At 38.1% G+C, this 26,126-nt stretch overlaps 1 protein-coding gene across 2 annotated transcripts in view; it reads right to left on the minus strand.

The window, feature by feature from the left end:
* Positions 1–26,126, minus strand: part of hgsnat (heparan-alpha-glucosaminide N-acetyltransferase) — a 379,450-nt gene that overhangs the window by 78,914 nt on the left and 274,410 nt on the right. For both annotated transcript variants that reach the window (XM_028802147.2, XM_028802148.2), the window contains exons 13-15: positions 23,353–23,479; positions 7,823–7,909; positions 7,655–7,732 (exon numbers count right to left, since the gene is read on the minus strand). In XM_028802147.2, the coding sequence (XP_028657980.1) occupies positions 7,655–7,732; positions 7,823–7,909; positions 23,353–23,479 (292 nt within the window). The remainder of the gene's footprint in view (positions 1–7,654; positions 7,733–7,822; positions 7,910–23,352; positions 23,480–26,126) is intronic.

Here is a 26,126-nt window from a genome sequence, read left to right on the forward strand (position 1 = left end):
GTATCCTCGGAGGTTTTCAGAGGAATACTTTGGGAAAGTTTGAAGGCTTTTTTATGAAGACAAAATATTTCATATCTCTCTCATAAGAAAAAACATTGGGGACCAAGAAGGGGTCAGTGTTAATCAGTTATATTCTCAGAATAGAACATGAATACTCCATGTCTCCAAATGAGGCACGTTACAGGAAAAGGCCAACTCTACAATCAGAATTTAAACTCTTGACAAAAAAAACTGAACAACTCATCTTCAAATTGTGACATCATTATTATGAACATAGAGAAGCAGCTAATAAGATTTTAGCTCAGCAAATTCACAAGCCGGATATACACTAAAAGACCTGGAAAGAGGCACAAATTAAAAATTTACACCAGCCTGGTCAACAAAGGAAATTAACTCTTGCTGTACTTCTTCGTATTCCTTGGTTTGTACCCCATTAAATACTAAATTTTGTTAATATACTAATAATCCAGTCATCCACCAATCACTCAGAATATAGAACCAATGCAGGATGCATTTCAAGGCAGAGATGCTTTGAACTGTTGTTGTTCTACATGATAATCACCTTTTACAACCGTCTCAAACCTACACAGAATTTGATCTTTGGAAAATGTTTGAGATAAAGATACAGAGAACTGTATATAGACAACATATTTACATCAATAATTGTGTTTTGAATTGAACTTTCCAAAAACACAGTTTTTTCACTATTTTCAAATCTGAAATGTTATTAAATGAAGCCTACCCAATGTTTCACACCTTCTACCCATTTCTGATCCAGAAGAAATACTGATCAGTCTTGAAGACTCGGACAGCATTTCACTAACATATAAAACAAAGAATCTTCCCTTCAACAATCCTTAACATCACAGAAAATGGAATACACTTTAGCTCTAGATATGCAAAGTACTCAATAATTCAATTTAAAATCTCTCATCTATCACAGCCATCTCATTTAAAATTGTGCAAAATACAGAATGCCCATAAAGTCAGTGTGCAATTTAAAATAGTTGTAACTTTGTAAGTACATGTGATGGAAACAATTCGTAAAAAGGATTAGAAAGCTTGATGCATCTAGTTTTTTTGTCTTTATAAGTTTTATTTTTAGAAATTCAACTTAAAAAATTACATATTTTTCAGAATCACTTTTGACCAATGGGTTCACTAGAAGAGAAAGTAAATCGTGTTCTTTAGTTGGCTGAACTAAAATCTACTGCTGCTGTCTAAAGAAGACTAAGAACCCAGTACAAGAAAGAAGCTCCACACAGGAATTCCATATCCAAGTGGATGCCACGTGTTAGTGAAGAAACTGTAGCATCTGTAGAAAAACCATTCGGGCAAGTCCAAGAAAGTCATTAAGACAGACAGAATCGTATTACCCTTTTTTAAAGTCAGTGGGCAACTGATGTTCTATATTATTTGAAATTTGAAAACATGGCAAGACTTAAACATTTTAAAAAGCATACATATATGGGGAAATTGACATTTTCCCTTTTTAAATTGTATTTCCATTTTCTTTCTATGCTGTTGGCTCTCCTCTATTTCACTTGGGTGGGAAATGAATTCTTGCTTTGTTAGATTGTGTTTTATTTTTCTCCAGTTCCTTTTTTTATGATGTTTTAAAATGTTATAAAATGCAAGACCAAGCTAATTATTTGTTTACATTTATAAAAAAAATGCTTAAAAAATGTTAGAACACAATTTTAAGTGGCAGATCAATATATGCCATGCTTGTAAAGAAATAACTTTTACTTGAAAATCACCACACATTTTTTTCTTTTTGAAGTCTTTTCTCTCCCTTTTGTCTGTTCTCCATGTTTCATATATACTTTGGGCAATTATTTAAGTACAGAATATCTTAAATACTAGAAAAAAAACAGAAATAGATATCACTTCAATGACAAGACCAATCTATTTCAAATTTACCTTTTCTTTCTAAAATACTCAAAAAAAGTAGTCACTATGCGCTTCAGTCTCACTATATACAGTGCATCCGGAAAGTATTCACAGTGCATAACTTTTTCCACATTTTGTTATGTTACAGCCTTATTCCAAAATGGATTAAATTCATTTTTTTCCTCAGAATTCTACACACAACACCCCATAATGACAACGTGAAAAAAGTTTACTTGAGGTTTTTGCAAATTTATTAAAAATAAAAAAAACTGAGAAATCACATGTACATAAGTATTCACAGCCTTTGCTCAATATTTTGTCTATGCACCTTTGGCAGCAATTATAGCCTCAAGTCTTTTTGACTATGATGCCACAAGCTTGGCACACCTATCCTTGGCCAGTTTCGCCCATTCCTCTTTCCACCACCTCTCAAGCTCCATCAGGTTGGATGGGAAGCGTCGGTGCACAGCCATTTTAAGATCTCTCCAGAGATGTTCAATCGGATTCAAGTCTGTGCTCTGGCTGGGCCACTCAAGGACAGTCACAGAGTTGTCCTGAAGTGCTTAGGGTCATTGTCCTGCTGAAAGATGAACCGTTGCCCCAGTCTGAGGTCAAAAGCGCTCTGGAGCAGGTTTTCATCCAGGATGTCTCTGTACATTGCTGCAGTCAACTTTCCCTTTACCCTGACTAGTCTCCCAGTTCCTGCCGCTGAAAAACATCCCCACAGCATGATGCTGCCACCACCATGCTTCACTGTAGGGATGATATTGGCCTGGTGATGAGTGGTGCCTGGTTTCCTCCAAACGTGACGCCTGGCATTCACACCAAAGAGTTCAATCTTCGTCTCATCAGACCAGAGAATTTTCTTTCTCATGGTCTGAGGGTCCTTCAGGTGCCTTTTGGCAAACTCCAGGCGGGCTGCCATGTGCCTTTTACTAAGGAGTGGCTTCCGTCTGGCCACTCTACCATACAGGCCTGATTGGTGGATTGCTGCAGAGATGGTTGTCCTTCTGGAAAGTTCTCCTCTCTCCACAGAGGACCTCTGGAGCTCTGACAGAGTGACCATCGGGTTCTTGGTCACCTCTCTGACTAAGGCCCTTCTCCCCCGATCGCTCAGTTTAGATGGCCGGCCAGCTCTACGAAGAGTCCTGGTGGTTTCAAACTTCTTCCACTTACGGATGATGGAGGCCACTGTGCTCATTGGGACCTTCAAAGCAGCAGAAATGTTTCTGTAACCTTCCCCAGATTTGTGCCTCGAGACAATCCTGTCTCGGAGGTCTACAGACAATTCCTTTGATTTCATGCTTGGTTTGTGTTCTGACATGAACTGTCAACTGTGGGACCTTATATAGACAGGTGTGTGCCTTTCCAAATCATGTCCAAACAACTGAATTTACCACAGGTGGACTCCAATTAAGCTGCAGAAACATCTCAAGGATGATCAGGGGAAACAGGATGCACCTGAGCTCAATTTTGAGCTTCATGGCAAAGGCTGTGAATACTTATGTACATGTGCTTTCTCAATTTTTTTTATTTTTAATAAATTTGCAAAAATCTCAAGTAAACATTTTTCACATTGTCATTATGGGGTGTTGTATGTAGAATTCTAAGGGAAAAAAATGAATTTAATCCATTTTGGAATAAGGCTGTAACATAACAAAATATGGAAAAAGTGATGCGCTGTGAATACTTTCCGGATGCACTGTACATCACAAGTTATCTGAGAAATTGCAGTCTGGATTCTGCACAGGGCACAGTACAGAAATGGCACTAACCCATTTTGTAAATGGAATTCTAATATCCTCTGAGGAAAGAAATTCTACAGTAATTTTACTGTTAAGACTTAACTACAGCCTCTACAACCATTGACCACTCTATTCTGTTATATAGGATGAAAGATTACTTTGGGCTCTTAGGCACCATCCTTGAGTGGTTTAATTCACATTTAATAAATTGATATTAGTATGTACAAAAATGTGTTGACTTTTCTCTGTCATTATAAAAATATAGTATACTACTGTTCTCAGCTCTGAAACCTTTACTGTTTTCACTTTGTGTACTTCCATGGGGAATTATCATTAGAAAACATAATATTAATTTTTACTCGCATGCAGATGATATACAATTTTATTTTATTTTTAAAATGAATGCACTTCTCTGATATAATAGTGTCCTTAATTGTGTCAGTGAATTAAAAGCATGGATGGATGAGAACTACTTGCCTCTAAATAAAAAAAAAAAACAACAGGTGTTACTTATTGTTGTTAATAACACAGACCCCAACAACGTTCGTTTTAACTCAGTTGAACAATTAGGTTCTTTATGCAGTTTCCATTTCATTCAATATGCTGCTGCAAAAATCATTACAGAACTACAAAGTACAACCACATAATTTCCAATTCTTTGGTATTTACACTGGCTCCCAGTAACCAAAGCTTAAAGTTGGTTTCAAAAATCCTCCTTCTTGCATACAGTATATGCCTTAAATGCTCAAAGTCCTGTTTACTTATCTGAACTCATCATTACTTACAAACCACATGTGAAGATGCCAGCCTACAAAAGACATCAAGGATTAACAATAGTAGGAAATCAAGTTTTTAGTTACAAGACCCCAGAGCCGTAGAATGATCTTCCTGCTTACACAAGAGATGCCTCTTCAGTTCATGTTTCCAAATCAAGGCTGAAGACTTACTACTTTAGCTTAGCATATCTCAGCTAGCTATTTCTACAAAAATATGTATTGTTCTGTTCCTCTTCTTGGTATTCTGCTGTGGCACTTTCTGCTACTGTTGTATATCCAAGATGTTTTACTCCCTATAGAAAGACATTTGAGAGATACTGGGAGCCTTGGATTCCATGGGTTTAGGATCACATCATCAAATTAGATGGCCCAGCACAGAGTCTATTGCAGAATGTCCAGGAAGTGTGGTAGGTCACTTTGGCCGAGGTCTACAAGACTGTGTCTTTGTCTGATACTGTCTTTGCCTTGGTCTGTTATAACTGACAATGGACTCTCATGGTTTATTTTCTCAAGAGATACGACTAAATATAATTTTTGTTCTCCTCTCCACTATTGTCAACTGGCCATAGTTTAATAGTTCACTGACAGATATTGCCGGGCTCAAGTAATTGTAATCACTTCAAACCAATCTGTTTCCTGTCTGTTTAAATAAATCAGTCTTCAAGTGTACTCACTATATAATTTGCAAAGTTTGCATTTGTATATACCTATGAACTTAGGAAGTTACATCCAACCTGTTTAAAAAAAAATGGAAACACTGTACAAGCATGTAAAGATCTGCATTACTATGTACTATGTAACCTATGGGTCACATAAGACCCCTCATCTTAACAGGGATAAATATTTGTAAATAACAGTTCATAATAACTATTTCCTAAGGAATTAGTTTGCAAGAAATCTCTAAGAAATAGTAAAGTAAATCTCTGTCCTATTTTGTTCCTTTCCTTGAACTTAGTAAAGTCTGGAGTAGGGAATCCATTCCCGACGTGTTTATCCAGTCCTGGGAATTCTGGAATCCTGCATTTCATTTCCAGGAATCCCAACAATCATTTATAGCAATTCCATTTATATACTAACACAAAAACATATATAAAGAAAGCAAATGACAATTAATACTTAGCATCCTGCCACCCTGTGACACCCCATGTAGTGGGAATTGGAGGACACCAGTCTACACTCTAGGTGTCTAGTATGTAGGACTGAGCATGACCAGGATGATGGTTTAAGACAGGGAGACTTGGACACAAAAGGCTTGGGTTTTTTCAAAAATAAAGTGAAATTTTATTTGCAGGTGCAAAAAAAGAAAAAGAAAAATAATGTCCTGCGGCAAATATTTATCAATACTCAGTCCAATACCGCAAGGGACACACAAAACAGTTATAAAACGGAGACCAAAAATGAAGACCATTTACAGTGCTGACTGAAAGTCTCAAACAAAAATGAAAAATGCACACAAATTAATGAAACCCATATATACACAAAAATAAAAAAGCTGTATTCCTCCACAGAAATCCAAGTCAGGAAGCAGCTCCTCCAAACAGTGTATAATATGGGGTTTACTAAGAAAAATACTCAAAATATAGAAAAAGTGTATATACAAAAATAAACAGTGCACCATTAACGCAACACAATAAATACCTCCACCAAAGCTAATCCAGAGATAATTATACAAGAAAAAAAAAAATATTCTCAAAAATCAATGCACAAGCAGTAGTGCTTGGGAAACTCAAAACAATGTTCTACCAAGTACCTTTCTCTCTACAGGCCGGAAATTCCCTTTTGTATTCGGCACCCTTGCGCCGACCAATTACACTGCTAAACGTCGTCCCTCTATGGGCACGAGATGACGTGGATGCATCTGTAAAAAGTGGTGTCTCACACCCCGCACAATTTACTATAAATGTGTGAGCAGCCGGCACACGCTAGCATAGCTATGTCAACATTTGAGACGCAACTGCGCTTCTCTCCTAAAACTGAAAGTAAGCACTTTTTTCCTTCTTCCCTTCCCCGAGCTACTGCCCAAACAACTGCCGATACAGGATCCCTTTTCTAAACCGTGGCAAAGCAATACTAAGGTGCTTTGCACTTTCTCTCACTCTTCTAGTGTCATGAGGTCGCGGGAGGCACGTGCACGAGTGGAAAACAGACAATGCCATCCCTGTCGGTCAATGGCAAAGCTGCCTTTCCACTCCACACAAGACCTGCCGCAACGCTTCCCAAAATGTGCTCATATCATCAGTGAAGCTGTCCCTCTGCACTTTGCAAATGGCGAGCTTTTATTCTTTAAACTTTTTGTCCTTTTTTTCCCCTAACAAATGCCTCTCTCATAACTCTGCAGAGGACACAAAACTAATTTTTTTTTATTGCTGGTAATGCCAGTTAGGCACATTACCACACTCCCATTCCATGATAAAGCTACTCTAACAATAATACCAACACATCATTTTCACTATATCAAACTCCAATAGAAACCCCACATTAAACCTAGATCAAAAATTCAAATTTGCCACTAATTTAATGAAACTATACATAGGGAACAGTGTACCTTCCAAAAACTCACTCCGCATTAAAAGCCTCACCGGTCTGATAGTGTTCTGATTCTTGTTTAACTGATTTGCTTTACTCGAGTAAAGGCTGCCTTATTGAAACCCTTTTAACAAAACCCTCAGGATATGTAGACTGGTAAAGGCAGCAATCACACATCCACCTTCAGATCTTCCTTTCCATTCAGTCTCCAACTGTTCCAGTGGTGCACAACCTCTTATATCCAGCTATGTAAAGCACCAGGGTGATAGAAAAGATAAAGCACTTATGATGATCTGCCTTAGCAATCCACTTGAATGAAAGTGAAAAAAAAAACCCTTATTCCTTCTCTTCTTCCTTTTTAAAATGTAAATGTAGTAGTAAATGACAAAATCCCCAAACATGCAGCTGTAGATATACAGAGTGGCAAAAAGACTAAAATACTGACAATTATATGTAAAAAGAAATCAAACATACAACAACAATTAAAAAAAAAAAACAAACAGCAATAAAATTTAAAAATAATGATAAAAATTAAAAGGTCTTATCTAGAGAAACCAAAAACTCATCCAAAAAAAACTTTTTTGCTGAGCTGTTGGACAAAAGGCAGTATGGCAAACAGACACAACCAGAAAACTGAAAATGAAACTTAACAGACTGTATAATTTAACATAGAACAAATAACAATCAGTAGAAAAAAAACATCTTTTCACTTACGAGGAACAAACCCCACATGAGAAATTTTGCCATTATTTGCATGTGAAGGTCTTTATAATATATCAGAATCTTTCCTGCCTGTTTAAAAATAGAAAAAAAGAAACGTAACATTTTTCAAGCTTCTAAGAATTAATGTTAAAAAAATATCACTTAAATTTAATGTCTTACCTGTAGACCAAGGAAAGTCATCACAACTGAATTAAGGGAACCCAGTATTCCTTCTGGATCATAGGGTACAGTGGACTGATACAAAATCTAGAAAAATGTTCAACCAAAATACATTTTTTTAATATCAAAAAAGTTTAGATGACATAACTTGAGACCACAAAGGCTACTTATAAAATCACTAAGATTCTGAGCATTGGGGAGCTTATGAACAACTATTAAAAAGGAAATTCTAGAAGCTAAAAGGAAATTATAGATAAATATTTCAGAAAAGGCGAAAGATGATCCAAAGTGATTCTTTCAGTATTTTAGTAGTAAAAGAGTGGTAAAAGGTGAAGGTTAAGTGTATCAGGACCATTAAAAGGAGCATTAAAATATATAGATGGTAAAACAGCAAATACTCTAAACTTGCCTTTTTCTGAAGGTTTCACATGTGAAGAAGCTGATAACCTCCCAACTAAGAAGGTATTTAGGGTATACTAAAGAGGTATTTAGTGATTTGGAAATTGTAGAAAAAAGAAGTACTGGTTAGATTAAATAGGCTGAAATGTAACAAATTACCAGGAGTGCTTAAGGTTAGTGAGCAAATATATAAACTCTTGATGCATATTGTCTGAAAGTCTCTGGTCACTGTAAAAATTCCTAAAGACTAGTAAATACTATTTCATCATATAAAAGGGAGGGTCAGCAGATCCAAGTTACTACATGCAAGTAAGAACATGTATGCGAGCAATGGTACGGAGAATATAGTCAGACTTCTTTTTTTGGGCACATACACTGTCAGCATACTGAAGTGTCTATAGCTATGGGTGGAAGCTGCCGTTGCACTTTATGTAACTGATCTTTTCCTAAACAAGGAATGGCATTGCACATGTACTTTGTCAGCCTGTGTCGATGAAACACAGGAAGTGCTGCAGTCTACTTGTAACTTTACGGTCTAGGAAGATAAGTAAATAAATATAGGTAAACAACATTCAATGTGGTGTTTATATAAGTAACATATAAATGTTTTTCATATAAAGATCATCAAGAAACATAATCACAAACGTAACTTTGCACAATACCTTGGTGGGCTCTGTAGGCTCTGCTGTTTTGTTGAAGGACATGTGTGTGGCAGATTCACTGGCAGGATGACTGCCATCCTGTTGCTGCATCCAAACAGTGCCATCTTTCACCTTTATGCATGGTGCAGCTGCGCTGTTCTTATGTGTGAGTGGACATTTCTTGCGGGGAGGGCTTCTGTTCTCTTTCTCCGATGTAGAACCCTCATCCTCACCCGAGTTCCCCTCTGTTATAGTACGTCTTTATTTAAAAACAGCAGTGTCAGATCAGGGGGAGTGTGAACATGACTGACAGAATAAAACTGAATTTAAAAAAAAAAAAAAAAAAAAAAGCTAACCTTTACAAGTACCATAAATTTACAGTGGCTGTTACAGACTCAAATCAAATGTATGTTTGTTATTCTACAATAGTAACAATAAGAGCAGCTCACTACTCAAAATGGTAAATCTAGAAAGGGCCCAGAATCAAACCCGCAACCTCCTGATCAGCAGTTCTTACTGCTGCACCACCCAAGCGGTCATGTCAACCTGATTTCTTTTTTTTCAATTATATTCTTGAATAAAACAGCACTTGCTTTGTTATACTTGTACCTTTTCTGAAAGTATTTATTTGATATTTGGACTTCAGTCTTCACACATTGTACACTTCATGTCAAAATTTTGTCATTTGTACTATAACATGAAAAAAGTTTCTATTTTAGCTATGTGTTCAACATTTCTTGCTTCGCATTTCCTGTCACCCTACATTTACCCAGATCATTGTAGACACGGAACACACATAAAATGCATGCGTTCCAAATAACGATATTTATCCTATAGAACTCCAGGCACCTCACATCCAGATAAACACACATGAGTTGGGAGACCTTTTTGTCCAACTCAATCTGCGGTGTGGGGGTTATGAGATAGCAGGGTGCTTGTTGCTTGTTGCGCTGACTGACACATTTGCAAAATAAAAGACACTCTGGAGCAGTGATATTTTCATAACGAAAATGAGAACTAGAACTAAAAATATTGTTTTTCGCTTTACAACAACGAGAACTGAAATTAAGACAAACAGAGAAACTAAAATTAAATAAAAATAATAATTCCCGATATATTTCATATATTTGTAAGTCTGATTCTGAAGGAGTCAGTGCCTCATCAGCCATGAACCTCACCACACATCACTGCTTCAATACAGGTAGCAGAAATCGTCAACATACTGTACAGTCTGCTGGCGCCAGTGGCTGAGGACCTTGTCTGTGTGGCGCTTGTCAAGCGAATATTTTCACTGTGTGGCTATCTGTGCAACGGACGTTGTTGCAACATGAACAAATCTCTTGAAATGCGTGCTTGTTTAAGCTTAGCAGCAACATGATTGCACAGACTGGTTTCTTGAGTTAAAACATTTCATCTTGCTGACTATACTCATTAGGCCACTTAATCTATTTGATCATTGATAGTCAAGCTGTGTTTAATGGAATTATGAACTGTGAGTGTATATTGTTCACTGAAACATAACTTGCATTGAAATATGCGTAGGCCAGCATTTGTGGTCTTACAACAGAAAAAACTAAAATTTTACTAATACTAAGTAAAAATGCCAGAATAAAATAAAATCAAAAAATTTTAAAACTAAAATTTTAAACAGAATTAAATAAAAATCAAAATTGTTGACTCCACTGAAAACTAGAACAAAATAAAAATAAAAATTAATTGTATAAAATAAAATAAAAAGTAAAACTACAATTAATATCAGAACTGAAATATCACTGTTCTGGAGAGGTGCTAAGGAATTTAAGGTGGCCCGGGATTACGACTTTTTTCGTAGGCTTCAGGGATTCTAGTGTTAACTGATTTGAATGTTAGGAAGTTGTTTATTAGCTACTTCATCAAAATTATTTATGTTTATTAAATATTTTTAACAGTCTTACTCAAAAATAAGAGCACTAACAAAATACAAATGCATGAATTATTATACTTCATTAAATATATTCTTTATAGCAGTACTTTTATAAATCTATAATAATAATAATAATAATAATAATAATATAGCCTGACAGCAGATTCCTATTCAAGTGATAAATGTAAATGTAATGTAAAAATAGCATTGACTCATGTCTTAATGTTACAGTTATATACAGTATATGGCCAACAGTTATTTCAAAATTTCAAAACATAACATTTTTGAAAGAAGTACCTACCAGAGAGTTAAAAGTATTGGCTGCTGCAAACCATGATGGAGAGCTGATCTGGAACTCTGCCAATAAATTATTGTGTCCGAGAAATACAAAATTATAATAATGTGGAGATAATGTAGTTGTGGTGTTGTTTTATTGTAACATGAATGCTGGGTACATATTTGTTCACTATTTATACCCTGATGCTTTCATGATTCCTTTCGTCTTACATTCTTCTTTTTTTTATTTAAATACAAGCAGTAGGAAAAGTAAATTGCTGTACCAGAGTTGCATTTTGTGTATGCGTTTCTCCCTGCATTTGATTAACTTTTATCTGTAATCTGTTTAGTTGGCGGAAGTGACTACTGGATGAGTAAAAATGTATAAAATATAGAAGATAGGAGTGACCTCTCTCAAAGTATATTTGAAACAGTAAACTAATAGTTGAAGTCACACACAATGTTTCTCTGTGTTGAGATAAATAAGTTTGCAAATAAACCAGTACTTTTCAATGGGAAGTTTTCTTCAACACACAGCATTAGAGATAATAAATGGAACTTTTCTGATGCATATCCCTGAAGAATAAGTGTGCCAAATTTCAACAACATTAGTAGCACATCTTCACTGCCCAGATAATAAGTGCAATGTCTAACCATTCCAGTTCAAAATGGAATAATGCAGCTCACAATCATATTTGGAACTTCCTTTTGAGACATAATGTGAATTTCCCCTTAGGATTAATAAAATATCTATCTATCTATCTAATCTGCGCAGCTTCCCTGAAAGACTAGATTTCATGAACTACTGCACATAAGTCCTTTAATGCAGTCATGTAGTGCTAGCAGTGGTGTTCTTAAAAGATCCCCTTTTTCTGTGTGATGAATTCAGGTTCCAGTTGCAATATTTTCTGCGGAAATCTGGAAGAGCTGATCTTAGAATGTAGAATTGCTTAATTTCAATAACAGAATATTAGTTTTTTTTAGTTACTTAGAATATGGTATAGTCTTTTTCCCTCAGTAAGTTAACATGAAATAGGACTTCCTTTGCTATATCTGTAAAACTGACTGCTAATTAACCAGTTAGGAAATGGTCTTATTACTAGCATAGACTGTCACATAAGTTTGCAAATAGCAGATTGGCATATAGCTTTCTGACCTTTTCGATATGAACATTTGAAAGTACGACTGTATGACCAAATTTAGAGAAATGAAACACGTTAAATAAGCCCTTAAACATAACATTTCTTAAACAAGAACATGCTTTAAACTTTACACCAAACTGTGTCACTGTTGTAACTGTCTTATGATTTTCTACTATTTATTTTATTTTTAGTTATTATGCAGGTTAATGCTTACCTTGGGATGTTATAGTAAAAGATGTCAGTGATGATTCATATGTATGCTTATCATATGTCATTCATATTAAAGTAGTGCATGATTGTTTTCTTTATTTTTTTCATTATACAAAATAGCATGTTTAACTTTATAACTTTTAATTTCAAACTCCTACTGTAATTCTGTTCTTGCCCACATGACAGTAAATCTAGTTGTATTTCTTGCAAACATATTTTTAATGTCTGGTTGTTTAAATACTGCAGGTAAAGTTCTTGAATTAGGCCGTCACTCAACATATATCTGAAATACAGAAAAAATTGAATATCACACCCAGGTTCCAATGAAAGTCTGCTGTAAGGATACTATCCAAGTTAATCCCTGCTGGTGTCTCACTGGTAAAGAAAAATTACCACATTTCTTTAAAGACAACTTTAACTGGGTCATTTCCCACCCTGGCAATATCTTTCAACTGTTGATCATCCAGTTTTTTTCCTTTCAGCTGAGAAATACTGACACTGTCCTCTGCCTATCCTTCTACAATCCTTGTTGAGCTTGCCTCCAGTCCTTGCCATGTGACTCTTTAATCCACTTTGCTTTGCATTACTCTGGCAACTCCATATTCTATCTCATCCAGGGAGCCACTATCGCCTGGAAGACATGTCATCACTCCTACAATAACACCCATGACAGCCCTATTCCCCATAGATAAATGGGAGATATTTCACAGAAATGGTAAATACATAACACACAGACTAGAAAAATGTACGTAACAGCTTTTAACAGTGTTACATTGCTTAGACTGTCATAGAATTCACCAGATTCTTCTGAACATATTTTGAGTTTTAAGTCTAACAATGTAAAGTAAGAATTAGAATTTGCAGTGGAAGGGGTGGCAATTAAGATGTTGAGCAGTTCTTTTAAATTGATGGAGGCTCGTGTACCATCATATTAATGGAAAAAAAAAGCTCTGAAAGCCATTTATCCGAATCTTGGTGGTGCTCACCTGCTTAGCAGGCCAACATTCTTTTCAGGGTTCAATTCTCTCTCTCTCTCTCTCTCTGTCAGGTTACACTGGGAGTGAAATGCTGTTATTTTGTGTTCCACTCCCTAGGAATAGCAAAGATGTTCCATGCTGGTAAACTGCTGACCTCTGTCTGAAGCAAGAAATTTTAGAACCCCTCAGTGGATAAAAATTTCATCTTTTAGGGAGGTGCAGATTTTGACAGTTTTGTCATCTGATAAAGCGAGCAGTTCCGAACATTTACAGAAAAAGTCAACCACTACCATCAGCATGTTTTTCATCTTGTTGGATATAGGTAACAGCCCCATCAAGTTCATCCCAACATCTACCTGGGTTGAGACATAACAGTTGACTGTAACTTTCCAGCTCTCCTGTGGTGCCGATTTTTTAATTTGACAAATTTGATGTTTTTTTACAAGCTCACAAACATACTTGTTTACGGTAGCCCATCACACCACTTACAGTATCATTAACACTAAAATCCCTGAAGCCACGATTAAAATCGTAATCCCAGTCCACCTTAAATTTCCTTGAACCTTTCCATCCATTTGTTTTGCAAATGTGTCAATCAGCACAAGCAACAAGCAGCCTGCTATCCCATCCCCCCACCAGTGCAGCTGAAGTTATCCCCGTTCCACTCCCTTTTATCTGGGTGTGAGGTGCCTGGAGTTGTATAGGGTAAATAATATATTGTTATTTGGAAAGCATACATTTCATATGTGTTCCATGTCTACAACGATCTGGTTAAATGTAGGATGACAGGAAATGCGAAGCAAGAAGTGCTGAACACATACCTAAAACAGAAACTTTTTTCCATGTTATGGTAATAATGACATGAAGTGTATAAAGACGTTAGTCCAAATATCAAATAAACGTGCACTTTTATTCAAGAATATAAGCACAGAAAAAAAAATTCAGTCTACATTGCTGTCAGCGAGTTAAAAACCAAAGCTCAAATATCAACTGACAGAAAGTCAGTATGTCTTCTTGGATGCTGCAGAGGTGAGAACTAAGGTTGCAGGTTTGAATCTGTGTGCTCCTCATTTTGAGTAGCGAGTGGCTATTATTATTTATAAAATATAATAAAAATATGCATTTGATTTGTGTCTGTAACACCCGGTGTAAATTTTGGCTACTTTAAAAATTCTTTTTTTATTATTCAAGTTTTATTCTGTCAGTGATGTTCACGTGGTACAACGAACTTGCCTCTCCTTCTCAGAGTTCATGGCATTTATCTCCATTCTTTTCACAAGAGCAGCGATGACCACAGTTGTTGCTGTGGTCGATGCCTACTCAGAACTATTTGTTGTACCGGCAATTAAAGATAACAATGCTCCGTGGCTGCTATCAGACTGGACAAAGGCAGAACAGTAACAACAGACAGCTTCTTCACAGCGCTTTCACTGGCTAATAGTCTGCTGCACCACAACAAAACTCTACTTGGCATGATAAAGTAAAATGGGACGGTAACTATGGAGTAAGATCACTGTTAAAAATAGCTCGTAATAATTTAAGCAAAAATTACATTTCACATGTGTCAATTACGCTTGCGCTCATGAAAGTTAAGCTGGCTAATGAAAATTCGGCTTGCTTCTAAGAAATACACTTTGTGCTTCTGAAAATTACGCTTGCTTATAAAAAACATTTTTGTTTCTATGCATGTGCCACAAAGGTAGAACGACTGAGTTATTTCTGACACTGATTCTACTCCGTTTATACAGGCTAAGGCTTTGGCTGTCAGTTCAATTGCCGCCTCAGTGTTTCCTGTTTTTCCTAACAGAATTTAGTAACATCAGTGGGAAATCAGCCCTGGCTGTGACTATAATCTATCACTGGGGGTGCACCATATCACTGGGGGTGCACCATTGGACCCTCTATTTACTTCACCTGCAGGTCTCCAGTAGGTATGGCATAAAGCCCACAGAGATGGGAAGAACGTGACTGTTCCACGTGAGCCTGGAGTTATTTGCATCCAGCCAGTTTCTTATTTACACAACCTCTGCAAAGCAGTTACTTATTCAATGTTAAGAGCCAGTCAAAATTATCCTGCAGCATAAAAAGATATGTCACATAGGTGCGACTTGGAGGACATTGTATGGACCAAGCAAAGGTAATTCCATGCCAGGCCAGGGGGTGGCGGGGTGCACTAAACCTTCTCCTGTTATCTCTACAGACCAGCCGTGGGAAAACCTGTCTGATTCAGAGCAGATGACGTCACTTCTAGTTCCGACGCCCAGAAGAATATCACTTCTGGCACCCAATCTGACATCTGAAGAACATCACTTCCGGTTTCCTTACGTCACTTCCGGTCTGATCTCTTAAAGCTGCCATCTTTGCAAACCCTCAAAAGTTCTGCTTTGGACTCCGTACTGAGAATATCTCTGTACTAGTTAAAAACCTTTTGCAGCCAGGAATAATATACGGGTGGCTGCCAAAAACCTTTTTAAGTGTGTCGAGTCTATTAATTTTACAGTGGCATAGCCAGCAGGATTATGACCTCCTGGATAGAACCCAGTCAGACCAAAACATAGACTCGACACACTATACACAACGCAAGAAAAGTCAGATGGGTAAGTACTGCTTCCGAATCGCTGAGTGGGGGTTGGTTGGGGCGTGTCGGGGAAAGCTTGAGTATACTTCGACCCATCATCCTGTTAAAGGTCCGGGGAAGAGTAGAACCGGGACCCACAGGATAGAGAGCCTGGTGCATCTGGGAACACACTGGGAACTTATTATGGTCTCCCGAGTATGGGGACTGCACCTAAATATCCCACAAAAGGCAAGCCTTTTGATAAAGGTGGGAGAAACCCAGGCTGGCAGGTGAAAAACCTAATGACCTGGACAAACTGTATAAACCTGCTTAAGCAGCGAAAAAACAGGCAATGGCTTTTTCAGGGCAGGGGAGAGGACACAGGCACTGGCTGTTCACCACTTCTCCACGCTATATTCATTATTTAAGTATTTTTATTACTTGAATGTCATTTTGATTGTAGCGGATTGTAGCTGTTTTCTGGATACTATTCAGAACTTTAGCATTTAGCGGCTGTAATTTGCTGTTAATGCCTTACAGCGTTTAATATCGTTGCTTTTAGAGAAATACTACCTGCAGCAGTTGTTGGCCCAACTTGTGCTGTGTCATCGGTGCTGGCCTGTATCGGCCCGCTATTACATTTCCTGGATGTTGGCCCTGTCGTTTGGGGACCTTGGTGATTGTCTTACTTCTGGAGTCCTTTGCAATTTGCACCACTGCTGTCAAACTGTGCACATAAGAATTACAGCCGACTAATTACATCGGGGCCATATCTCCTCCAGTCGCCTGTATGCTTCGGTATCTGCCATCGCAACTGTTGGAGCTCAACAACCACAGCCTTCCATTAGACATCACAGTCAAACAACAACTTGGACTCCTCCATCGGGGGTCTGGTCGGCGGTTTGTTTACATCAAGACCAGGAGCTCCATTCCATCTTTGTGGACAGCAGCATCTCACTCCGTCGCAGACCAAACACGTCATCCAAGCACCATCACCACGGAGACTAAAAACACTGCTCTGCAGCGGTCCAGGCAAGATGGAAAGCCTGGAGTGGGTTTCAGCTTTCTTCGTCCTCTGGTTAAAAGCAACACCTCACTAAACATCAAACTTGAACTTTTTAATGTTCAGTCCCTGACAAATAAAGCCTGTCTAATTTATAATCACATATAATCTGAGGTATACTCAGTTTTCAGTGAGTCCTGCCCTCCTGGGTACACCTACCTCGAAAAAACCCGCAGCTCTGGACGTGGCGGTGGTCGGGCTATAATCCATCGGATAGGTATGCAAATATCACTTCTCCGCTTCCTATATTCTCAACTTTTGAATGCCTGGCAATTAATTGCAAGCATCCACTTTTTATAACAATACTTCTTATTTACCGACCACCAAAACACCACCCTGATTTCATTATGGAAATGAATGAGCTGCTCTCATCTTTCTGTACAACATCATGAAGTATACCGATTCTTGGAGATCTGAACGTTCATGTGGACACAGCCTCTAATTATTCTGCTGCCCAGCTCTTAGAGCTCTGGGACTGCCTAAATCTGAGGCAACTTGTCGAGGTCCCCACTCACAACAAGGGCCATACCCTCGATTTAATCATTACTGTCTCAGTCCTCATCTCTGACCTCCAAGTACTTGATCTGGGTGTTTCCGATCACAAAATTGTCTCAATGGATTTACCCACAAATTCACTATACAGTAGCACCTCTGGTCACGAACGTTTCTGAACACGTACAAATCGGGTTACAAACAAAAAGTTTGCCAAACGTTTGCATCTGTTTACAACCACACGCTCTGGTGGCGAACAAAAAAAACACTGGCAGCCAGTATCCCTACGTGCGTTTGTACGTGCCAATGATTTGCCATTTTCTTTTGTTTGCGTATACAGGGCCTAACAAAGTAGCTGATGTTGCAAAAGGAGTTATAATGTTAACCAAGTAGAGGCCTCAAGTGCTGGAAGAGGTGGAAAAACAGTTGCTAGTGTGGTTGAACGAGAAGCAACTTGCAGGGGATAGCGTAAGCGAGCCGATCATATGTGAGAAAGCCAGGAAGATTCATGGCAATTTCCTGAAAAAAAAAATCCTTCTTCGAGTGGCAAAGGTGAGGAATTCAAAGCCAGTAGAGGATGGTTTGAAAAGTTTTGCAAGGGAAGTGGCATTTAATTTTTTTCCCCTGTGCTTAAAACTCAAAAAAAGTGTTTACAGCGAGCGGTTCGTAAGGGTCTAGAGCGAACTATTACAATGTTAGTTTTCTCTGTTGTTCAAGGTTTTCTCAGTGTTATTCAATGTTTTTACATTTAGTTTACTATTACACTGTGCATTCTATGGTATAATTAACTATTTTTGTGCTTAAAAATATTATATTTATATATACATACAGTTCGTACTGTCTGGAACGGATTAATTGTATTTACATACAATCTCATGGGGAAATTACATTCGGGTCGTGACCAAATCGGGTCGCATCCAGAGTTTTGGAACGAATTACGGTCGTGACCAGAGGTACCACTGTACTCTAAACCACAGCGCTGTATCCGCTTCAGGAACCTGAAAAAAATAAATTTGACTAATTTAAATGCTGACATTAAGAACTTCTCCATTGCTCCCCACCTTTCTTCTGTCAGTGAATTAGTCAATTATTACAACAATGGGCTCCACAACATCCTTGAGACACAGTTAAATCACGAGTGGTCTCTTTTGTAAAATTTGCCCCGTGGTTTACAAGTGAGCTTCGACAGATGAAAGCAGCTTATTGGGAACACCAAAAAAAACTACTCCAGGGCACTGACCACTGCCAGATCTCAATACTATTCAAATTTAATCAACAACAGTCCTGGAAATTCCAAACAACGTTTTTCCATGATAAATCATTTACTCAATCCTCACACCTACGCCTGTAATAATTTCACAGAGGAGCAGTGCAATAATTTTATTGAATGTTTCACCTCTAAGGTGGACATCATTTGCTCCTCATTGTCTGCCTCCAGCCCTCCACTGCTGGATGTTTCTACATCAAAGCCAGTGGGCTGCCTTTCCCAGTTCCTCTGTACCACAGTTAAAGAAGTTGAGGACATCATACAGAGGATGAGGCCTTCAACATGTTCACTGGACCCTTTTCCTACTCCTCTGGTAAAAGCTAATGTATCAGATATAAGCCCTCTTAATGCTGATATCATTAATCACTCTCTCCAGAGCGGCTTAGTCCCACTAGCCTTGAAAACTGCAAAAAGTAGACCTCACTTTAAAAAAATCCTCTTTGGATCCTGAAGTGATTGCAAACTATCGTCTGATCTCCAACCTTCCATTTATGTCTAAGGTTTTAGAAAAGGTTGTTTTAGTTCAGCTTCAGGATCACCTCAAAAAATTCAATCTGTTTGAAAAATTTCAATCTGGTTTCCGAACTTTTCACAGTACAGAGACAGCCCTGGTCAGAATCACCAATGACCTCCTGATGGCTGCTGACCAGGGCTCTCCATCACTCCTTATCCTCCTGGACCTCATAGCTGCATTTGATACGGTAGATCATAATATTCTCCTTCATCATCTTCACTATATAATTGAACTTTCTGGCATTGCTTTGGAGTGGTTCGAGTCCCATCTTACAGATAGGGCTGAGTATGTGGCCTTGGGGGATGCTAAATCTCATACCCACACTGTCACCTGTGGGGCCCCACAAGGATCAGTCCTTGGGGCCGACCCTCTTTAATATCTATATACCACCCCTGGGTCACATCATCTGCAAGCATGGAGTTTCATTCCATTGCTATGCCGATAATATGCATCTCTATGTGAGACTGGATTCGACTTCTCTTACACCGCCATCAACTCTTTCCTCTTGCTTTAATGAGATTGAGGCCTGGATGTCCAAGAACTTCCTAAAGCTGAACAGCACCAAAACTGACGCTCTTTTAATTGGCACCCTCCATCAACTTAGTTCCTCTGTAAATTGTATTTCCTTTTCTGACCGTACCAATACCCTCTCCCCTTCTGTTACAAATCTGGGTGTCAAGTTGTGGAAAACATTTTGTTTTTTACAATGTCAAACCAACCACTTTCTCAGATTTATGGGGGAAATACTCCCAACATGGAGAATTTGGCCTGATATTAGGAGGATCCTTTTTTCCGTTGAATGTGGTACAGCTGCCTCCATGATTAGCCAACTCAGTAACAATACAGTGAGTTGTAGCTTGCCAGCATGCAATGTTGGAGAGGAGCTGCGATGATTAGTCAATTAGGCAAATATACAGTGGTGTGAAAAACTATTTGCCCCCTTCCTGATTTCTTATTCTTTTGCATGTTTGTCACACAAAATGTTTCTGATCATCAAACACATTTAACCATTAGTCAAATATAACACAAGTAAACACAAAATGCAGTTTGTAAATGGTGGTTTTTATTATTTAGGGAGAAAAAAAAATCCAAACCTACATGGCCCTGTGTGAAAAAGTAATTGCCCCCTGAACCTAATAACTGGTTGGGCCACCCTTAGCAGCAATAACTGCAATCAAGCGTTTGCGATAACTTGCAATGAGTCTTTTACAGCGCTCTGGAGGAATTTTGGCCCACTCATCTTTGCAAAATTGTTGTAATTCAGCTTTACTTGAGGGTTTTCTAGCATGAACCGCCTTTTTAAGGTCATGCCATAGCATCTCAATTGGATTCAGGTCAGGACTTTGACTAGGCCACTCCAAAGTCTTCATTTTGTTTTTCTTCAGCCATTCAGAGGTGGATTTGCTGGTGTGTTTTGGGTCATTGTCCTGTTGCAGCACCCAAGATCGCTTCAGCTTGAGTTGACGAACAGATGGCCGGACATTCTCCTTCAGGATTTTTTGGTAGACAGTAGAATTCATGGTTCCATCTATCACAGTAAGCCTTCCAGGTCCTGAAGCAGCAAAACAACCCCAGACCATCACACTACCACCACCATATTTTACTGTTGGTATGATGTTCTTTTTCTGAAATGCTGTGTTCCTTTTACGCCAGATGTAACGGGACATTTGCCTTCCAAAAAGTTCAACTTTTGTCTCATCAGTCCACAAGGTATTTTCCCAAAAGTCTTGGCAATCATTGAGATGTTTCTTAGCAAAATTGAGACGAGCCCTCATGTTCTTTTTGCTTAACAGTGGTTTGCGTCTTGGAAATCTGCCATGCAGGCCGTTTTTGCCCAGTCTCTTTCTTATGGTGGAGTCGTGAACACTGACCTTAATTGAGGCAAGTGAGGCCTGCAGTTCTTTAGACGTTGTCCTGGGGTCTTTTGTGACCTCTCGGATGAGTCGTCTCTGCGCTCTTGGGGTAATTTTGGTCGGCCGGCCACTCCTGGGAAGGTTCACCACTGTTCCATGTTTTTGCCATTTGTGGATAATGGCTCTCACTGTGGTTCGCTGGAGTCCCAAAGCTTTAGAAATGGCTTTATAACCTTTACCAGACTGATAGATCTCAATTACTTCTGTTCTCATTTGTTCCTGAATTTCTTTGGATCTTGGCATGATGTCTAGCTTTTGAGGTGCTTTTGGTCTACTTCTCTGTGTCAGGCAGCTCCTATTTAAGTGATTTCTTGATTGAAACAGGTGTGGCAGTAATCAGGCCTGGGGGTGGCTACGGAAATTGAACTCAGGTGTGATACACCACAGTTAGGTTATTTTTTAACAAGGGGGCAATTACTTTTTCACACAGGGCCATGTAGGTTTGGATTTTTTTTCTCCCTAAATAATAAAAACCATCATTTAAAAACTGCATTTTGTGTTTACTTGTGTTATATTTGACTAATGGTTAAATGTGTTTGATGATCAGAAACATTTTGTGTGACAAACATGCAAAAGAATAAGAAATCAGGAAGGGGGAAAATAGTTTTTCACACCACTGTAGATCGACTAAAAATTTTAGTAAATTTGTCAATTACTTTGATTAATCAAGGCAGCCCTAATTTGATTCCAATGAATTATTTTCCCCCAGCACTAATAATATATGTTAATGAGGGAATAGGTACATCCAGTTAGGAGTGAACAAAACGGATAATGTAATGGTTTAGTAAATATTTGTTGTGATGTAAGATTTTGCATATTTTATAAGTCTTTATTTGTAATTTAGGCAAAGCAATGTAATTCAGTGTTACATTAGTGAGAAGCATTCATGTTTACAACCCCTCCCCCCCTTTTAGAAATGGGTCTCTGAATTTTACAACAGAGTTGGGTGTGTGTGTGTGTGTGTGCTTTAAACCAGTTTGGTGAGTGTTTCTCTGCTAAAGTCTTTCAACCCCCGCAAGGAAGCCAAGTTGCCATATGGTTTTGGGGGATGGCAGGTGTTGCCCCATTGGTCTGAAGCATGGCTGTTTGGAATTGGCTTCTATCAGAAGCTTTTAAGTACCATGATGTCCTATTGGCTGTAGGGGTTGGACAGAGAATCTATACATCTGCTTGTTCAACCACATTATCTCTTTCTTACCAACCAACATATGATGAAGAAGTATCTCTCTTACTAACCTCTGATCATGAAGACCAAACTGATGAACAATGGAGACCACAGCTTGGCAGCCATATCTGAATATGCTTGCAGCCTGTTCTGAAGAAAGCTGAGCACCAAAGATGCCTTAACTAGAGACATTTTAAATAACAAGTCTGTGTGCCGCCTGAAACTACACATCACCATTTAATCAGGTTGTATGGTTGCCAATATTCAAATGTACTTTGCATATTGTTATTATTTGTGAATATTATCAATAATACATTGTTTTATGTGTAACTTAACTCCTGCTTGTCTTTTTACTACACCTAATTGCCTGAGGTTACAGATATAGAAGGGAAGGTGGGGATAAGTTATATACTGTAATACCTTATACACAGTGGTAAGTCTGCGGGATTAGGCACTCTGACAAAGGCTACTTATTAATAATACAATAGGGGAAAGTAGAGCAATATATTACTCTACCAAGACAAAACAAGATTGTATGTAGTAAATACTGGATTTCTAGAAATTAGTAAGGCAACAGTTGAATGCCACAGAATATTTGAACACTCCGTAATTATTAATTATAGCATTGTCCTAGTCTCTGAAGAGGTTTTCATAACATGGCCCATGGAATGACATGAGAAACAATTAATTGAATTTGAACCATCACCAGAACTTATTCCAATTCAGCACCTCAATGATAAATTGGAAAAAAGTAATCTAGAGTACAGATCTAAAATACACTAACTTATAGCAAAAACAGATCATATTGCACTTGATACAGAACATCACCTCTATGTCATATATTTAGTATCTGACTGAATTACTGAGTCAACAAATTCAGGTTGCTCTTAATGCAAATGAGGGAGCATCTCTTAAATAGATATACCTAGTATGTGGCCATTTTATATTTCAATCCTAATATGCTATAGCTTGCTCTTAATCAAGGAAGAATGAAATATACAGTGCTCTTACATGAGAACTGGGGTTCTGATAAATATGATTTTCTCCTAGAAACCAACGGTCAATATATCCAGCTGCTCCTCCAGTACAGTTGGGGTAATGCCCAAAATCCCCTATTCCTCCAGGGCCAAGATAACCTCTAAAAACAAACAAATTAAAATCCAAGATATAGAAGAAGAATAAAAATATTGGAGAAGAATAAAACATAGCCTAATGAAGACTTTACACATTATAGTACATAATGACATATACAGTTACAAAATTGTTTTTCAAATTGACATAACCAAAGTCTTGCATAGCAAATCGATGAATGAAAATCTGCAAAGACTACAAGAACATCCTAGAAATGAATCTAAGGTGGCAGCCAACTGAATAAGTCAATTTGACAATTTGCTGTTCTGCTGAGTTAAAGATGACACTTTTGCACCACCATGCATGTGTATTAAAAAAAAATAAAAAAAAAAACCTGGCCAGTCCTTGTCGCCTTTAATTATGGTTCTCACATATCAGAAAGAATGACTTCAATATGTTCAATAAGGAGGAAATGTTTTTGGATATGCTATTGGGGGAAAACTTCACTTGACCAGATAGCTCAATTACATGATTTTTCATTCACACGTAAAAACTTTGAGATTTTTATACAGATCTTTAAGGGAAGGACAACATTGGCAATGATAAACTGAGGTTTGAAGTGTATATTAACTGAATAAAATATTTGTGGTTTAGGTTGTGGTATGGGGTACACATATTCACATATGATAGTTATAATAAAACAAAAATATTTAGTAACATATAAACTACACTGCAAAACTACATTTCATTCATGGCTAAAACTGTTTGGATTAAATTGGGAAAGGAGAATGTCTTCAAGTGTTTCGGGTTTCACTGCCCATTCCATTTTTTTTTTTTTTTTTTTTTTTTTTTAAACAGTATTCGCATACTTATTATTGGGGACTAACTTATACTGTCAACTACTGTGTTTGCAGGTTAATTACATTACTGTGATGTTATCACTATAGTCATTGTTTCCTTACTTTCTGGAAGGTAAAAGGTAAGGTTACTAGTACCAAGTGGCACACTGTTTGGGACAAGTCACATTTTTCCTTTATTTACCCCTCTGCTCCACAGTTTAAAATTACAATTCAGACATGATTGAAGTGCACATTGAAGACTTTAATTTAAGAGTATTTGGATAAATTTCAGTTACACCATGTACAAATTACCACATTTTTTATAAATGGTATCCTCTTTACAGGGCACAATAATGTTTGGGACATAGCAATGGTAGGTACTGTATATTAAAGCAGTCGAATGTAACACTGTGTTGCATATCCATTGCATGCAATGCCTGCTTGAAGTCTGTGATTCATGGACATCACCAGGTTCTGTGTATCTTCTCTGGTGATGCTCTGGTAAGCTCCTAATGCAGCCATCTTTAGCTATTGTTTGTTTCAGAGGCTTGTCCCCTTACGTTTTCTTTTCAGCATATGGAAGCCATGTTTAATTGGATTTAAATTGGGTGACTGGCTTGGCCATTCAATAATTTTCCATTTTTTAGCTATAAACACCTGTGTTGCCTTAGCATTATTTTTGGGATCATTACCTTGATCTAGGATGAAACACTGTCCAATGAGTTTGGGAGCATTTACTGAAACGTGAGATGTTTCTATACACCTCAGAATTCATTGTACAACTAACATTAGCAGTTACATCATCAATGAAGATAAGTGTGCCAGTACCTGGGGTGGCCTTACATCACTCTGATGCACATTAATTATTGTTTACTTTGTCTACAAAATCTTTTTCCAGAATTCTGCAGGTTCTTTAAAGCAGGCATGTCAAACACGTGGCCCGCAACAGAAATCTGTGTGGCCCTCATGACAGATCCTAGTTAGCACTAAACTTGTACAAAATGATTCCTCTCGTTTGTGATTGAATCATTCTGCATCTTCGGCGTTACTTATTGACTTTTCTTACTTCTGCCTTCTGACAAAAGCGCATTTTCCCATGGCAGTACGGTACCGGAAAACATCATCTGCTAGTATAGCCACGAGCCTTGTCCAAAGTTAATGAGCCATGACGTCGCAAGGGGCGGCCTTAGGCATGTGCAAACTGTGCACCTGCACAGGGCCACCACGCCAATATATATTGAATATAAAACAAAGAGAAAATAACGACACAGCTGACGGCAATGTGGCCGAAAGACATTGTGTTTCTTGTTAATTAGTACGCTGTATTTACTAATGTTGCTCGAGTCGGAGCAGTAAGCTATATGTAGTATTATAATGTTCTGCCGTAATGAGAATATCATGGGTTGTCACTTGGTTTTCAAGTTACAGACACGCGCATAAAGAATCGTGTCATGAGCACAAGGCGGCTATGTAGTGTCCGCAACGGACGTGGCCATCCACCGTGCATAAGATACCATATTGACATTGGCGGGCGAAGGGGCCACCGATTCTTTTTCTGCCCAGGGCTGCCACGAACCTAGAGCCGCCCCTGGCAGGCTACACTACTGGCTGGGATGCTGAGGCTGGCCACTGGGCAGAACTGACCATCACGAGTAGTAATAGCTTGCATATTTTCACGTTTTTTTGCTCTAGTTTTATGTAATTTTGTGCTAGCATTGTAACGAACAGTTAGTGCAGACTACAGCTGAAGATCTGAAGTGGACGCGAGAAGTTGGTGAGTTGTTTATTAACAAATTTTTGTGATTTTGAGTTTGTAAAATTAGTGTAGGTCAGGGGGCTTTTTGCATATCTACTTATTTTCAGTATTGAAAAGCT

Source organism: Erpetoichthys calabaricus, chromosome 5 (genome assembly GCF_900747795.2).
Source record: "Erpetoichthys calabaricus chromosome 5, fErpCal1.3, whole genome shotgun sequence".
Taxonomy (NCBI): domain Eukaryota; kingdom Metazoa; phylum Chordata; class Cladistia; order Polypteriformes; family Polypteridae; genus Erpetoichthys; species Erpetoichthys calabaricus.